The 17,288-nt window shown below is 28.6% G+C and overlaps 5 protein-coding genes across 6 annotated transcripts; 3 read left to right on the forward strand and 2 right to left on the reverse strand.

The window, feature by feature from the left end:
* Window positions 1–328: 328 nt before the first annotated feature.
* On the forward strand, window positions 329–3,865 carry Fa2h (Fatty acid 2-hydroxylase). Its single transcript, XM_035093449.1, has 6 exons — window positions 329–1,961; window positions 2,473–2,698; window positions 2,765–2,925; window positions 3,054–3,183; window positions 3,410–3,529; window positions 3,624–3,865. The coding sequence occupies exons 1-6, from the start codon at window positions 1,611–1,613 to the stop codon at window positions 3,707–3,709; spliced, it is 1,074 nt and encodes a 357-aa protein (XP_034949340.1). The 5' UTR covers window positions 329–1,610; the 3' UTR covers window positions 3,710–3,865.
* A 665-nt stretch (window positions 3,866–4,530) lies between these two features.
* On the reverse strand, window positions 4,531–5,863 carry kappaB-Ras (NFKB inhibitor interacting Ras like 1). Its single transcript, XM_035093452.1, has 2 exons — window positions 5,740–5,863; window positions 4,531–5,215 (listed from the first exon to the last, which is right to left on the reverse strand). The coding sequence occupies exons 1-2, from the start codon at window positions 5,836–5,838 to the stop codon at window positions 4,709–4,711; spliced, it is 606 nt and encodes a 201-aa protein (XP_034949343.1). The 5' UTR covers window positions 5,839–5,863; the 3' UTR covers window positions 4,531–4,708.
* A 403-nt stretch (window positions 5,864–6,266) lies between these two features.
* On the forward strand, window positions 6,267–7,578 carry Dpm1 (Dolichyl-phosphate mannosyltransferase subunit 1). Its single transcript, XM_035093451.1, has 4 exons — window positions 6,267–6,416; window positions 6,688–6,895; window positions 6,980–7,170; window positions 7,253–7,578. The coding sequence occupies exons 1-4, from the start codon at window positions 6,295–6,297 to the stop codon at window positions 7,470–7,472; spliced, it is 741 nt and encodes a 246-aa protein (XP_034949342.1). The 5' UTR covers window positions 6,267–6,294; the 3' UTR covers window positions 7,473–7,578.
* A 755-nt stretch (window positions 7,579–8,333) lies between these two features.
* LOC118073140 (centrosomal protein of 104 kDa) lies at window positions 8,334–13,631 on the forward strand. Of its 2 annotated transcripts, none has more exons than XM_035093459.1 (15): window positions 8,334–8,554; window positions 8,718–8,882; window positions 9,448–9,659; window positions 9,731–9,908; window positions 9,986–10,197; window positions 10,339–10,540; window positions 10,609–10,756; window positions 10,841–10,967; window positions 11,040–11,266; window positions 11,429–11,698; window positions 11,956–12,187; window positions 12,274–12,458; window positions 12,545–12,792; window positions 12,890–13,015; window positions 13,110–13,631. In XM_035093459.1, the coding sequence occupies exons 1-15, from the start codon at window positions 8,515–8,517 to the stop codon at window positions 13,178–13,180; spliced, it is 2,643 nt and encodes an 880-aa protein (XP_034949350.1). In that variant the 5' UTR covers window positions 8,334–8,514; the 3' UTR covers window positions 13,181–13,631. The 2 variants fall into 2 exon arrangements, with proteins under 2 accessions (XP_034949350.1, XP_034949351.1); XM_035093460.1 differs by having other exon boundaries at window positions 11,974–12,187; window positions 13,110–13,629.
* Window positions 13,632–13,901: 270 nt separating this feature from the next.
* On the reverse strand, window positions 13,902–16,698 carry Nsun2 (tRNA (cytosine(34)-C(5))-methyltransferase Nsun2). The gene is made up of 5 exons (XM_035093461.1): window positions 16,511–16,698; window positions 14,940–16,408; window positions 14,503–14,870; window positions 14,235–14,399; window positions 13,902–14,146 (listed from the first exon to the last, which is right to left on the reverse strand). Exons 1-5 carry the CDS (start codon window positions 16,574–16,576, stop codon window positions 14,004–14,006), a joined length of 2,211 nt encoding a protein of 736 aa, XP_034949352.1. The 5' UTR covers window positions 16,577–16,698; the 3' UTR covers window positions 13,902–14,003.
* Window positions 16,699–17,288: the final 590 nt, after the last annotated feature.

Raw genomic sequence — 17,288 nt, forward strand, 5'->3', positions numbered from 1 at the left:
AATTATTAAAAATAATATTTCTTATTATTCTTATCTCATTTTAATAAATGTTATAAATAAATAATTCCCTTCTGATTATATTCATTAACAATGCTCAATAATAAATTATTCAACTGTTTATGGCAAGGTTCACGGCTAGCTCAATAGTATTATATTATATAATCGATTAAACATGTAATGGCATAAAAAGGTAGATTAGATCATTTTCAGGAAATGTAAAAAAATTTTTCTCTACAATTGATAAGATTTTCAATATTAATATCTTAAGCTTTCTGCTATCAATGATAAAATTTTTGTTTAGCTGTTGGTGATAGTTTTCTATCGATTTGTAAAAAAGTAACATTACATGGAAATTTTTTAATCAGTCTCATCAAAGCTACGTAGCTAAGCTAGAGCACATTTTTAAAGGGAACGATTGCGATAAATATCAGTATAATTGTCAGCGATAACACATAGCAGTCCGTGCGCGTCCTAGACGTCAGTTAGGTCTAGATGATCGTCAAAGACGGACCTCTTTATCTAATCCGTACAAGTCTTTTTGCATATAATTATAATATTTTTCCAGTATATTTTACTTGACCAGTGTTATCTCTAAACATTGCATGTAGACATTTACTGGAATTTCTTTCACGGAAAAATGGAAAAATTAGTTATTCAAACCAATCGATTGTCAGGCAAAGACGAACAAAGTGTGCTATTTACTAGCAAGGTTGTCAATAAATATTGTTAATTTTTATTTTCAATTTTAGTGAAAATTTTAAGTGGTGAATTCTCTAAATACAAACTTTAACCAATTGCCCAATCGGTCTAAAATTATAATTGCCCATGATTCAAGCAGAAAATCGCGGCCATGCCTGAAATAAATTTACACGAAGAAGAGTACACTTTGACCTTGATTAAATGCATTAGTACACTATACGTACAGGGAAGAAAAGAAATCTGATATAATTATCATGAAAATAGTCATTTTGGCAAAATTATCCTTTCTTTAGTTTTACCTCTACCTGGTGCTTTTATTTTACTTCTCAATATTTTACGTTATTATCAATGTAATAATAATAAATACATTACGTGCATTCTATTTTCTACAGCTGTTCAATCAGATAAATATTACCACATATTTCCAGTGTTTACTATCAAACCAGTACCTCTACTTTTCATAAATGTGAGGAAAATCGGTCTTCAAAACCCTTATTATTTCCAAACGTTTATGTCTCTTAAATAACGTGCTAGTGGTCGCGATTTATTATCACTTATCAGAAGTGATATCTATTATTTTAACTTGTTTTATACTGTAAAGAAGCACTTTGTTTTATCAAGAACCATTGAAAATCATGAACTTACTTTTTATTATTTTTATGCATGAAAAATTCATCAAAATAATAAGTGACAATTTGGATATTATTAGTGTGAGTTAATAATTTGATAAAATTAATCGAAAAATAAACTATTTTTTCTTAGAAGAGACATAATACACTTTGACATTTTTATAAACACCACGTCATAAACATAACACCCCTCTTTTGGCTGGATATTAAGAATGATGACGATAAAAATCTTGGACATTTGTATCGGTTTGCTAGAGAAGTAGAATAAAGCTAGCTGTTAGCATGACGCCACAGGTGAAGAAGAAGGTCGAAGACAGTCTGTTAATAGCAGACAGTAATGAAGTTGAAAATCAACGTTGTAATGGAAACAACTTAAGTTACATTAACGAAGAAAAGTGTGAAAGTGGTGATGTGAATAGTGTAAATATAAATAAATTTTTTGTTAAGTATCAAGGTGACACTTATGAGATAAGTGATTTTCTTAAAAATCATCCTGGCGGAAGTCAATCACTCAAAGCTTACAAAGGATTGGCACTAGATAAAATTTTTACTGATGTCGAACATTCAAAAGCTGCATTTCATTTATTTAAAGAATTTAAATTAAATAATGATAGAGCTTATGAAGATATTGAGGTTTGTTAAGTAAAAAAAATAATCATTATTACTAAAGGAATCTTTGCAAATTATAAAATATGTTAAAATATTCATACTTATCACTTAAATACTTTTATTAATTTATTTACTTAGATAAGTAGCTCAACCACGTATTTACTTCTTTTTCATTATTAAATTTAATGGATTGTTGAAAATATTTAATGTCAGTAAACAATTTTTTTTTTTTTTTTGAAAGTTTAAACTTATCAGTTAATTACTTTTTAATTTTTAATTTCATAATAACATAGTTAATCAAATAAATGGAATGAAGAGTTATAATAACTCAGTTACAATAATTAATTATTCCAAGTTGTGAAAACGTAGTATTTTATATACGCCTAAAAATAAAGAGGATGTAAAAATAACTTAATAATAAAATAAATATAATAATGAATTGACTCTTGCATAATTAAATTTTGCAAAGATTTTCAATAAAAAACATCTTACTAATTTTACATTTTATATAATATGAATTTGTGATCGACTTTAGAATTTAATTGACTGGAAGCTACCATTATTGGGTCAAGTTGGTTCATTGGGTGATAGATACTGGGAGTGGGTCAATTTACCTGTAAATCGTTCAATACGACTTTTTAAATCTGATTATTTGGAAATTCTTACTATTACACCTTGGTATTTAGTTCCAGTTGTTTGGATACCAATTTGTGTTTATTTTCTATACCAAGGAGTTATGAGAAATGCTTCCAGGCTTACAGGTAATAGAGTATTTATATATTCATAATTCAATTAGAATATTGACTAAAGAAATTTTTTCCTTACAGTGTTTCCTGTTCATTATCAAGTTTTAGCTTTTTTGTGGGGTTTACTTTTATGGACTTTCCTTGAATATGTTCTACATCGAAAGCTTTTTCATTTAAAGCCACCAACCAACTCGCCAACACTTATTTCTCTACATTTCCTCATTCATGGACTACACCATAAAGTACTAATTTTTAAACTACCTATGATACGAAACTAATACATATTATTAAAATGAATGGATGAGCTATTGAATAAAATCATAATAACAGGAAGTTGTTAATATTGAGTAAAAGTTTATTTTTATTGCAGGCGCCTTTTGATAATCAACGACTAGTATTTCCGCCACTAGCTGGTATATTTATAGCATTTATTCTTTATAATTTATATAAAATAGTTTTTTCTTCCATGATTGACATCGTTGCTGCTGGAACCATGACGGGTAATTTTTATTAAAAACTTTTAAAAAATAACAAAAACTTTAGTCATCATTCATACGAACTATTTTAGCTGATCTAGTAAAATTATTAGAATCATTTCATAATCTTATCATACTGTCAATAATAGTTTGTAGATAAAGTAATATTTTTTAACTTTTAATCTTGATTAATTGTATCAGTAAATTATCTTTATGTATTGATTAATAATTTTTATAAATCATCTTCCAGGATATTTATGTTATGATCTAATTCATTACTATTTACATTATGGATCACCGAAAGTTCATACTTATTTATACGAAATGAAAAGGTACCATAATTATCATCACTTCACTCATCATGATGAAGGTAAATATATGTATATATATATTTATGTATTTATATTGTTTAAAATAACTTTATTTAAATGCAAATAATTGTCATGGAATTTTTTTACAATCAGGCTTTGGTATAAGCAGCAAATTGTGGGATTACATTTTTGGATCGTTGATAATATTAAGGCAATTAAAAAAGGCCATCATTTGGTAATAGTTACAAGTGATCAATTTGCTAATTTTTTAATTAATGATTATGTGATAAATTACTATTTTTACTGTATGACACGTATTTTAAATTTTTCTTATTCACGTGTACTAAATAATTAATATAATGTGAGTTTTTTATGATAACTGTTTTTAACTGCAATTAATGTGTTATTATTTCCCTGATGGTCCCATTTGATTTTTTTCCAGTATTTGTTTATCATTCAACTGTAACTAATATTTTTCAATCAAATTAATATCATAATTAAAGTAAATATTTTATAACTAAATAGTTTATTTAAATAAAAATATTATGCTATTAAGTACGGAAAATTGCGAAAAAATATTTATCACTTTATTTTCTTTTTTATACTTATTTTTTACTAACTCGTCATAACTAAGAATATAAAAAATGTTATATATATATATATATATATATTGCGATCATAATAATTACTATCCATTAACGACCAATAAAATGACATAATTTCAGTATCATAAGAAATGCAAAGTAAATTTATAAATAGATTATTTGAATAAGATTTTTGTACTAATTAAATTCGTTGTAATTTGCTAAAGGTCATATTGATTTAAGTACTTTGCCATATATTATATAAATTATGAATGTTCATGCTTAAATGCATCAATGAAATCAGGTTTAATGAAGTCAAACTTCATATGCTTAAGACCATTCAACAATATTTACATCATTTTTGTAAAAAGTCGTAAACATGTTAGTTTTGAGAAATAAATTATACTCTCCAAAAGGAAAAAATCTTCTATTACAATTAATCAAACTGTTCAATAATTATCCATTTTTAATTTTTAATTAAACAAATTTTCATTTCTATTTTATAAATGATTCTTCCTTTTTACATATAATTTATTCCTCAATATCTAATAATTACATTATGATATTAAATCATTTTAATCCTAATAATCAGATCTAAAGATATTGCAATATTAAAAAACTTAATAATAAACAGTCTACAAATTTTCAAAAAAATCATGTGGTCTCAGTTTTAACATTTTTTCTACCCATGCTTAATTGTGAGAAAGTGCTTTTATTCTGAACAGGATTCAACTTAGAAGACAAATAAATAAATGCTTCATATAAACTAGCTCTATCCATTACATCAACCTCAAAATGCTTTATTTTCTCTCTAGTACACCAGTTAACAGCTTTACTAGCTGTATTTTCTAAACTTTGATGGTTTGATTCCACACGAGTTTTATTACCTATCACAATAATAATAATTTCCTTTTTATCTTTATTCTTATCAATATCTTTCTTAAGAGGAAAAAGAACATCTAATGATTCAGGTTTGGCAGTGTCATAAACTAACACATAGCCATCTGCAAAACCGAGATAATGACGTGCCAATTGTTGATTATTCGTGTTACTTTGCAAAGCCTCCAATCCAGCTGTATCATAAAATCGAATTTTTTCCTTGGTACTACGGTCTGTTTCTACATTTGCAACATAGATATCTTCAATGGTAGGATGGATTTCCTATCAATAATCATCAATAAATATTTTTGTCATTTGTTAATATCAAGGTGAACTGCCCAAATTCTGGACACTACAAAAAATTAAAAATATTCTTTTTGTAAATACAACTAAGATATAAGAAAAACTTTCTTTTTGTTTGTTCTTGACATTTAATGATTTATTGTACGGTTTGACATTGAATATACAGTAGAATGACATAATAAACACTATGTATAACTATAGTGATGAATTATTAATACACCATTCTTTAGTAGGTCTAACGTGGCAATCAATTTAATTATTTCCACTAACATTTCTACATTTTATGCCTATGTCTAATTAAAAAAATTTTATAATTATTCTATAATATGATACTCAATTATTATTATCATCAGTAAATAAATACCAACGAGTAATAGATATTTCAAGTGCCTGTCAATGAGCAGTTCACACTATCTAATTTCAAGCTAATTCAATCAAATGTTAAATCTAATATAATTCATTTTCCAGTGCTATATTTTATATTTCTTTTTTTTTATACTTACAGTTTTCAAGGTAACGTTTCCATAAATTAATTGTTCCAATAATGCTGTTTTTCCTACACCTTTCATTCCACAAACGACTACTTTTGTAGCTTTTCCCATGTTTGTTGAGTGATATATTAATAATGTTTTTAACAGAATTAGTTTTTATATCCATCAACTATTGGAATTTGGTGGTTCTTAATAATTCCTGCTGATAATCCACTACATAATAGGTAAATATTATGAACAGGTGAGGTTAATTAGACACGTAACAGGTTGAGTGCACTTGACTGACTGTCGTTGTTGATACAGGTACGGAAAAATAATTTATTCTATGTTATCTAACCTCACTTTCTAACATTTTTTACTCCAAAAGAATTTAAAAATAATTCACAGTAATTTTTTTATCATAATAATATCATGTAATATCATTTTTCACGTTTTAAAACTGTTAGGTTACATAGTGATATTTTTATCAACTTTGCTATCTCCTTCCAGGGAGAACACGACAGAAGTGAGAGCTGTAGTAAAAACATTGTGTACTCAGCAAAAATTGAGATAAATCAGTTAAATACAATGACTACAGCTTCTAATGATAATTCGGTAGAGAATAAATATTCTATTCTTCTTCCTACCTACAATGAAGTTGAAAATTTGCCAATAATTGTATGGTTGATTGTAAAATACATGACTGATTTGTAAGTAGAGTGATATAACCTTACTTTCAGTTGTCAAAAACATAATATTGTGATAAATTTTTCATGTTTTAATTGTGAATTTTATTTCATACTGAGATAATATTTTATCAAAATTGAATATTTTTAACAGAAATTTCTCAAATATCAATATAGTTGTTCATGTTTTATCAACCAGGCTAAATTTGTTGATAATTTCAATGATTTCTGTATTTATGTACCATTTCAATGATCTTATTTTCATTCCTAACACATTTATCATAAATGATTACAGAGCTCCATATGAAATTATCATTATTGATGATGGATCTCCAGATGGAACATTAGAGGTAGCGAAAAAACTCCAAGCACTTTATGGTGAACATAGGATTGTGTTAAAACCTAGAGAGAAAAAGCTTGGACTTGGTACTGCTTATATTCATGGAATAAAACATGCAACCGGAAATTTTATTATAATTATGGATGCAGATTTATCTCATCATGTGAATTTTCTATTTTTTTTACTGGCAAATAGAAAATCAATTAAAATTATATCCTTTTAATCAACAATTTTTCTTTATTTTTAGCCACAATTTATTCCTAAAATGATAGAACTCCAAAAAGAAAAGAATTATGATATTGTTACTGGAACAAGGTACATTGATGGTGGAGGAGTCTATGGCTGGGACTTTAAACGAAAGCTCATTAGTCGCGGTGCTAATTTTTTAACTCAAATACTTTTGAGACCTGGAGTCAGTGATTTAACTGGCAGTTTTAGGTAAAACGATATTTAAAGAATCAAAAAATAAAATTATGTCAAGTAAATAATCAGGCAATAATTGAATTGTATATATTTCTAGACTCTACAAAAAAGACATTCTGCAAAAGCTCATCGAATCTTGCGTGTCTAAAGGCTACGTTTTTCAAATGGAAATGATAGTTCGAGCCAGACAGTTTAATTATACCATTGGAGAAGTACCTATTTCATTTGTTGATCGAGTTTATGGACAGTCTAAGCTCGGTGGCTCTGAAATAATTCAGTTCATCAAAGGACTTCTCTATCTATTTGCTACTACTTGAAAGAAAATATTATTTATACGCAAAGCAATCTAATTCATCTACATTCCATTTTTCTATGTAAATAATCGTCAATATTATATAAAAATATACGTAAATTGCTGGTTTACACATGTGTAGTGAATTTATTGTTGAAACACATGATATCTGTTGAATCAATGAACACTGAATATCAATCGCTGAACAACTTGCTATTTATCTATCTATCTACTAACTCATTAATCCATATATATTAATATTTTATTTAATAACAAAAATCAACTTTTATACACGTGTTTACACACGTGGTATTAAATATCAAGCGAGCAGATCAGTAATGATTGTACCAACCCAATCGCAATCGCCGCACCCTCTCTGACGTCATGCAGCCTCCATTTATTGATCCGTTATGAAGCCGAGGGTTAATTTTGTCAGAGGGTTAAAGGCTAAGTATATAAGAGTATTGGACAATTATTTCCCGGTTAACAAAAATGCCTGATATGTTAATGATAAAAATTATTTCCTTTCCTGTTTTTAATTTGCCCTTTTTTTTACAATGACAGCAAAAGTAAATAAATAATTTTTGTAGTCTATATTTGAAAGAACTTCAAGAGATAAAATTTTTCGATGATTTAATTACTTAAATAAAACAAATAAGAATAAAATTGCGAATGAATATTCTATGAATTTTTTTTTTTATTTAAATCATTTTCTTGACTTTTGAATATTCAGTTTTAGTAAAGAAAAATAAATAGAGTTGAATCAACAATAAATGAAGTTGAAAAAAGTTGGAAGAATTCCTATGAAAGATTGATACATTCACAAATTTAAGTGAAGGTTTTGCTAAAGGAACAGAGCCAATGTAACTCTCAGTTGTGGCGCAAGCTTAGCTGCGATCAGACGTTTCTGCAAGGTTGGCTTTGCGCCGGGGTGAATTTGCCAGCACCCATACTTTCGAGCTTTGAAATGATTGTGCCTTTTAAATTTGACATTACATACATTTACATAACTCTCGACATCAAATAGTCTCTTTCTTCATCGGAAATAATTTCAAACAAGACTAGTCATGCCAAGAAAAATAGGATTTAATGTCGTGTACGCTACAAGTATGTATAAATGAACGTTTAGAAAATTCAATCTGATTAATTTTTAATATTTCTTTACAAAAAAGCCGAGTAAATAAATAAATTAACCTCACACCAACTATTTATTTATATCAATAATGTATATATAGATTGTTTTTATTTATACAAGAATCTATTCATCTAGGTGAAGAAGAAAGACATTCTAGTCTTGAACTAAACGTTCATGGACCAACTGTAAGAGGATGGCAGAGTGCACGAAGATGTGGATATCCACAGGAGCTTATCCTACGACTTCAAGGACCAGCAAAAATCACGAGAATTCAAGTGCTTGCTCATCAATATCTCATTCGTATGTAAAAATAGTTTTTTTATTACCCTCGAGTATTTGCTGATAATTCCGACATGTTCTTCATTATAGTCTATACATTAGGATTAAAGAAAACATAAACTTGGGATGAAAATTAAAATGTTTTTCAACAATTCATTTAGTTATACATATTTCATTTTGATAATATGTTTTGATAAATTATTCAAGTAACCTTTAAAATTAATTTATTGGAGTAGCCTTTGTTGAGCAAAGTTTAAATAAGATAATGCAATAGATAAATTTATTTCAAATTGAATGTAAATGTTTTAACACTGACCACGTCTAATACGCCTACACTGCATATTTTATTTTCAATCCAATATTGATTTGAGTAAACATTGTTGCTACAGTAAGTTTCATTACTTCCAAAAATTAACAGTAAAATGAATGAAAAATTTCTTACGGAAATTACCTTGAACTGATTGCACATCACGCAAGCAATGTAGGACTCTGTGAATTTGAGAATATGGCCAGATATTAATTGAAAATATATAGGTATACATGTTATATTGAGAAGTTTATCAAAAAATAATCCTTCTATTTCCAGCTGAGAAATTGGAAATATGGACAACACGAGAAGAGAATGCTTCTGTGAATACAGCATTTAATTATTTAGGATATATCACATTATCAGACAATGAATCTACGCTTTATAAAAGCAGGGAATTAAAAAGTGTTGCTCTTCCAGAAACAGAAGCTAATTCACTTAAATTACGGCTGCATAAACCACACCAAAATTCTCATAATGTTCATGAACAGGTAAAAATAAAATTGATGGAATATTTTGATGAAGACATTTGGATGTTTTAGTGATATCGATTCTATTTTAGGTTGGCCTCATTGCTATCAACATTATTGGAGAACCATTTGGACATGATCAAGCTGATGCTCCATACAATCCACACTACACATCACCCTATGATGACCTGGCATTTGAAATGTATGTCGATCGAGAAGTTGCAAAAATCATTAGACAAATGGAAGCTAAGAAATTACAAGCTGCTGAAGGTAAATAAAATAAATTAGTGATGTATTAGTAGGTATTTGTAAAACAGTAATTAATAAAATTCTTTGTTTTTTAATAGAGGAACGATTTGAATATGCATCAAAGCTTAAGGTTGCAATGGAGATCTTGAGAAAAGCTGGAGAACGACTTGGAAAGTACGAATTAGAGAAGAAATATGCTATAGCATTGGAGGATTATGATAAAGCAAAAGCTAAGAAAGCTCAAGCACAACAATATAGACAAGAAGTCTATGAGAGTTTGGAAGTTGAAGATTTATTAGAATTGAATGGGGTAAATGTTTTATCTATTACTATATATTTTTTGTAAATTTGTATTCAAATTATACAGTTTTAATGAATTTTTTTGCTGGCATTGAATGCTGATTAGCAAGTGAAATAGTATTGAAACGAAAATTGTTAATTAAATTTCTAGCCCTTGGAGAAAAACAATATTTCATCAGTAGATGGCCAAGAGCCAACTGCTGCCTGTACATCAAATACGACAGGAGTCCCAGAAGATATTTTATCACCTCCCAGATTAGTTGTTCCACCTGGTCGTGATGGTGCTATTTCACCCACTGGACCTGCTCATCAACCTCCAGTTTCTCCTCTTCATCAAAAGCCTCATAGTCCAGGTAGTTTTTGATCTTAATCTATTAATATTCATTGCTACAAATCAATTATTATTATTCTCTAACTATAGAAATCACAGAAAGTCCTTCAAATGGTGTGATAGAAAGACATAATAGTCGAAACACAGGATCTTTGAAGAGGAAAACAAAATCTGCTGGACCTTCTTTAAAATCTAGTTATGAAGCTTATGAAGAAAGAACTATTCCAGCTTTACGACAGTAAAATCATTAATGTTTTTAAAAAGTTTCATATGTTTCTCATTAGATAATTAAAATATAAAATTTTAATGCTTTTCATTACAGTTCACACACGAATGAGTTCACAAGAGAATGTCATTTAGATAGCAGTGATATAAAAATCAATTCAAAGCTCAACGATAGAGAAAAAAAGCAAGCTGCGCTACCAATTACTGTTTTTGGAATGGAAATGGTAAAGTAAATTAAAAATATTAGAGATGATATTAATTTACAACTATCAATTTAATTATTCACTATGATTTAGGTTGAAAAATTTTATTCAAAGCAATTTACGGATAAAGAGGAAGGTTTAATGATGTTAAAAGATGAATTGAAAAAATTCGATCCAGAAGTATCCAAGCATTCAGCAAATAAGACTGCAAGGGCCACGATATTATTGTTACATCGAGCTCTTAGAGACAAAGTCTTCAGTGTATATAGTTTAGCTGCTCAACTAATTAGAATATTTTTTTCTGAATTTGCTACAAATAGGTAATATAAGCACCAAAAAAATATCCTAGAATAAATAGTACAAAATTTTGCACTATTTTTAATATCTATTATCTTAAATAGAGATTAATTGTAAAAAAGCTGGTTAGAAATTGTTATTAATACTCATAGAAATTTTACAAAATTCCTGGATTTTTTTTCTAGAGTATCATCAGCTGAAATAGCTAGAAGCGTAGATAGATTGCTTCCAGAGCTTTTAACTAAATCAGGAGACACTACTCCGCGGATTCATAATATGGCAGTTCACACAATCTTAAGCATGGCTGATTGTCCATGTGTAAGAGAACTTCATATAATTCCAGTCCATTTAAGTCGTCCAGTCAGTAGCAGTACTCATCAGAGATTAGCTTTAAGTCGATTAGAAATGGTAGAGCAACTTATTCTAAATCATGGCATTTCTACTGATAAACAAAGGTGATAATAGAAAACCTAATACCATTCATGTAGATTATTTTTTATTACAAGTTGATCCCATTTAACAAAATTTTAGTATTTTTTATTAAATAATTAATAATTAGAAATATTTTAAATTAAATTATGTAAACTTATAAAATTGTTTTGTAGAAATGTTAAATTTTTATGATGTTATCATTAATTTTTTGAATGATAGAAAATTTAGCATTTCTCTTTAATTTCATGATTGTATTACCTTATACTTTTGCTCTCATAAGATATTGTCATTGTTGCAGTGGATTAACATGCCGAACTCTCTCCGAACTAGGATCTTCCGGTTTGCATCATCCAGCAGAAGCAGTTAGGAAAGTTTCTGAGAGGATTTTAGTGTTAGTTTATAAAGTTAATCCACGATTAGTTCGAAAACAGCTCCCTCCAGATGATGATATCACCAGAAGAAACTTATTGTATCGCCAACTTTTCCATGAATTTGATTTAATTGATCTTCAGGTATTAAATTCAACAATTAAAAAACAAGTTAAACATGTAGTTAAGCTACTAAACAGTAGTTGAAGTAATTAATTTTCTTTTTTCAGCGAAAAAAAGAATTGGAATCGAATCAAAAGTCCACAGTAACTCCAACTCGTACAAAGTCAATTGACAATAATGTCTCAAACCTCACAAAGTCCCCTTCTAGGTCAAGTCCAGTGCATGTCAGCACAGAAAGTTCAACGAGCGTCACGTCACCCTCAGAAAATAGTGGAGATTACAAAGGCGATAAGTAATTATTGTTATTTTTTATAATAGTTTCAATTGTTTAACTTATCTAATTATAGAACAAATGATAATTTGAGTTATAATTTTTAGACCTTGTATATTTTGTCTATCGAAAGACCAAGCATACTCTGAAGAGGGTTTGAATATTCATTACTGGAGGAGTTGTCCTATGCTGACTCGATGTGAGTCATGTAAACAAGTAGTGGAAATTTCGCACTTAAATTCACACTTGTTGAACGAGTGTGATCAACGAAATAGCTACGTCAAGTGTGATACATGCAAGCTAGCTGTTTTAGAAAAATGTTTTCCTGAACACTCGAAGGATGAACAGTGCAGAAGTAAACATTTTTATTTGCTATTTTTTCATTCTTTGAATTACTTTACTACCTTTATAAAATTTAATACTTAATCAAATTATTTCTTAATCATTTACAGAACCAATTGAAGGATATAGTCGATGTCCACTCTGTCATATTCTAGTCAATCAAAATAAATGGAGAGATCATCTGATGGGAGAGAGTCCATGCACAAATAACCCTCGAAATAAATTTAGTAAATCATGTAAGAAATAAAGTTAAAATTTTCTTTAACATTTTCATGTTCAATCAATATGCTAATGAAATACTTTTGATTATATTAAAATATTCCATTTCAGGCACAAAATCGCCGTCTAAGTCTCAAATTCTAAGTGGGAAAATAACTTCACCAACAGGAAGAGACTACTAGCATTAATCTTAACAATCCACTATTGTGGATTGTCTCTATTTAATACAGATATTTTTGAGTCCTTTTTTGTTTGATAGTTTATGTATTTGTTATTTAAAATGTGATGTTTTTTCATATTTATACATATATTAAAATTTTTGATAGTAAAACCCGTCCTCTAGAGATGATTATCACGTAATTATAAATAATCACTATTTATTAATTACTTAATACTTTCATTGGTAATTACTACCGCTGTCAATACTATCATATTAACTTGTTACCATCCATTAATTATTGATAATTATCGCCGAATGCTGATTTTCCTGACTATGTATTGATAAGAGAATTGATTAAAATTTTTACTTGAAGAATTTTTACTGTTAATAAACTTGCTAGTCATTATGAAATTGATGCAACAATTTTCCATTATACAAATTCATGTATACTAAATTATTTTTAAAAATAATATAGTTATCGTAATTACAATAGCTAGCAATATTTAATAAAAATAAATGATCATTTATAACTTCAATATTTCTGAATAACTGAAAGGTTTGTATCAATTCAATAACAAAGTATTTCTATTTTTGACCAATAGAATTTATCTGTGTTCGTCAATTATAAAAGTAATTATTTAATAGTTTATTAGGATTGAATCATCAAGTAGAACTTGAAACTTAAAAATTATAGCTATTATTACTTTTTCTTTTTATACTATTGAATAGTAAAAAATGTTACATGCATTCAATTCAGATTTATTTTATAAACGACCTACAAAAAAGTGCGAAAATAAATAATTCTACTGGGCTTACCAATAATTGCCTCATACTTAATTATTTATTTAAGCAACAGCTTCAATTCTTTTCAACTTCAGTTCTTCAGTCATTACATTGTCACCTGTATCACCTTCTTCTAATTCACTTTCCTTTTCAGTTTCAGTACTATTCTTCATTGCAATCCTATTTTGCTCAAATTTATTGACTTCTAGAATTTCAAAAAATGTATACAAATGATTATTATTATTTGATATTAATTTTTTTTTTATGGAATATATATATTTTTTTTTAAATACCGTATTTAGAACAATCTGCTCCAAGTAATCGTAGAAAATGAACTGCATCATAAACTGGAACATAAGCTCGTAAGGACATTATTCCTCGCCATCCAGCTATTTTTAATTTTAGTGGCTCAGAATTTTCCAAATTTTCTTCATAAATTAATATACAACTTCCCGTTGCTAAATAATAAAAGCAAATAATAATTTTCATAATTTTTTTGTATGTTATATGAAAAATATAAGTAATAGTTTAATAAATATATCAGTTTGAAGCTTTAATTACCAATATTTTTCAATCGCTCTTGAGTCGTCTGAGTTAACTTTTCAATCTCTGGAGGCTTGTGAGGATCATTATTCTGAAGAAGAGTTATCAGATCTTCTTTAGCAACATGTAATTTACGTTCTTCATTCACAAAGGAGAAAACCCTTCTTATTCCTTCCTGTGCCAGACGGAAAGGACATCTCATATTTTTATTATCACATCGTACAAATGTCTTCACACCAGTATTAATCATCTTAATACTATTTTCATTTAATAAAACAATGTCTCGGATAGCTGGTGATGTTAAATAAATATTTTTCTTTTTTCCTCCATGACATCTCACAAGGAGACATCGAGGATCCAATTCGTCAGAAATACCATAAAAATCTCTGAAAATAATAAAAAAAGAAATAGTTTGTTATTATTTTCCTACGTTTAAAATTAAATGAATAACTTACTTAATTGATGGCCAAACAGCTTCATTTTCATCCTTAAAAAATACAAATGGATCTTCCCTGTATCCTATTATCCTCTTCCTTTTCTTCTGAGGCTTATTCTGTTCTTCTAGATTTCTTTTTTTATTTTCATTATCTTTATCAACTTCCATTTGTTCTTCTTTAATTTCTTCTACGGGTTTTTGATCTTTAGAAGAAGTTTCTTGAACAGTAGAAGTATCATTTTCCCAAGGAAGAGGCTTGACTTTTTCTAAAACCGCCACGAAAAATCCTCCGGTATTTTGATGATGAGGCAATATTCTCATACTCCTTTCTAAATGATATTTAGGGGCATCTTCAGGTTTAGGTGGAAACATCTTTGGACGAATTTGTGTTTGCCAATGTTCTGGGACTTCTTCCCAAGATTTATAAAATTGAAGATCTTTTGTACCTAATATCCAGTTACTCACACCTGGATTACATTTAAGACCTGGCACATCATTTCTTGCGTCAACTAGTTGAACAGAATCTCCAGTTTCTGATAAAATTCTATGTAAAACTGCTTCATTTTCTACTGGATTTAACGAACAAGTAGAATAAACCATCTTTCCTCCAACTGCTAACATCTCCAAGCCTCTCTTGGCTATTCGGTATTGAACTCCGTGAAGATTATTTCCATTAGCTGGAGTCCATTTACACCAGATATCAGGATTTTTTCGCATCGTTCCATCACCACTGCATGGAACATCAGCTAAAATCCTATCAAATTTCAACACTCCGTTACTTCCATCAGGATTAGTTACTTTAAAGTTAGGCATTATAGAGGAATCACAGTTTGTAATAAGAATGTTTGGACTGTTTAACCTTTTGGCTTGATGAACCAACATGTAGCATCGATTGTTATCTAAATCATTAGCAACAACAAAGCCTTTTGGAGATGAAATTGACTCATCAGCATGAATCATTTCTATTAATTGAGCTGTTTTAGATCCTGGAGCTGCACACATATCTAGAACTTTGTGCCAAGGTTTGACATCTAATACCAATGGAGGTACCATGCTTACTACTTCTTGCCGGCTGATGCTTCCACTGTTAGTTTCAGCTATTAAAAAATTGTGTAACCTGAAAAAAGCTTCAGATCGTCGAATATCTTTACGAGTCAACTGTAATTGCCAAGCTAAGTCATCCGGATAAAATGGTAAACAGTGTGGTCGTAATTTTTCTCCTTCATTATCTCCATTCTCATTATTTTTCATGTTCAATATTTCTTGAAAGAAATCACTTTTAATGATGTTCAACAAAGCTTTTGCTTCAGCTCGTGAACCAGTAATACGAAAAGCCGTTGGTAAATTTTCTCGCATTGTTTTCAAAAAAGGATCCCATTCTTTATCTGGCATTATCGATTGCTGCTTGTAATATGTCTCAAAATCTTTGTTTTCACGTATAATTTCTGCATAGTCACGAGTTTTTTCCCTATCTGATTCAACTTTATTCTGAAATAAATATTCATCTTATTAATTGATATCATTAAAAATAAACATAACCAAATGATATTAAAAATCAATTCATTGGGTAGAAAATTTAAAATGACTTACCTTCTGCTTCTCTCGACGCTTTTCGGCAAAATTCTTCCTTGGTTTATGCTTTCTTCCTCTGCCCATTTTAATTAATTACTATTCTTTTAATTGTATATAAACAATAGTCAAATAAATCAAAACGCTTACACGTGGTCTAAGAAGGTCAACAAGTTGCAATGTGTATGATGATTTTGCAAGTGAAGTAAAAACGCATATGGCGCTTGATGAGGTGTAAACTGTAATACCGACGCAGCATATGTCAACAAAAACAAACCATACTTGCAGTCGGTAAAAACGATTTTATAAAATTTTGGCGCTTTTTTAGATTAAAAATGTTTCTTTTTTGAATTTAATTTAGTGTTCATGAATTATTAATGGTAGAAAAGTCTGTTTAATGTTTAGTGGTATTAATGTAAAGGAATTTTTCAAATTTGAAAAATTGTTTGATATTTTATTAAACAAGAAAATTCAGTGCAATATTAATTATATTTAATATATCACCCATTCAAGCGTACAAGTATTAATTGTACTTTATGATTATAAAGATTTATTTTATAATTTTAATAAATATCATTAACATGAGGCGCATTTTATATTTATGTTAATATTGATGACTTCAATTTTGGGAGTGTTATTCATGCAGACTTGTGGTATTGTTGTTCAGTTTATCGTGATTATAAATCTAAAGCTAAAAAAATGAGAAAACTTTTACGATCCATTTGTTTACATTCGTACGTTATTTTTTACTGAGATATTAAAGACAATGTTGTTGGCCTTTCCTATTAGAATTTATATG

Source organism: Chelonus insularis, unplaced genomic scaffold (genome assembly GCF_013357705.1).
Source record: "Chelonus insularis isolate UGA/USDA-ARS -01 unplaced genomic scaffold, ASM1335770v1 scaffold_229_pilon, whole genome shotgun sequence".
Taxonomy (NCBI): domain Eukaryota; kingdom Metazoa; phylum Arthropoda; class Insecta; order Hymenoptera; family Braconidae; genus Chelonus; species Chelonus insularis.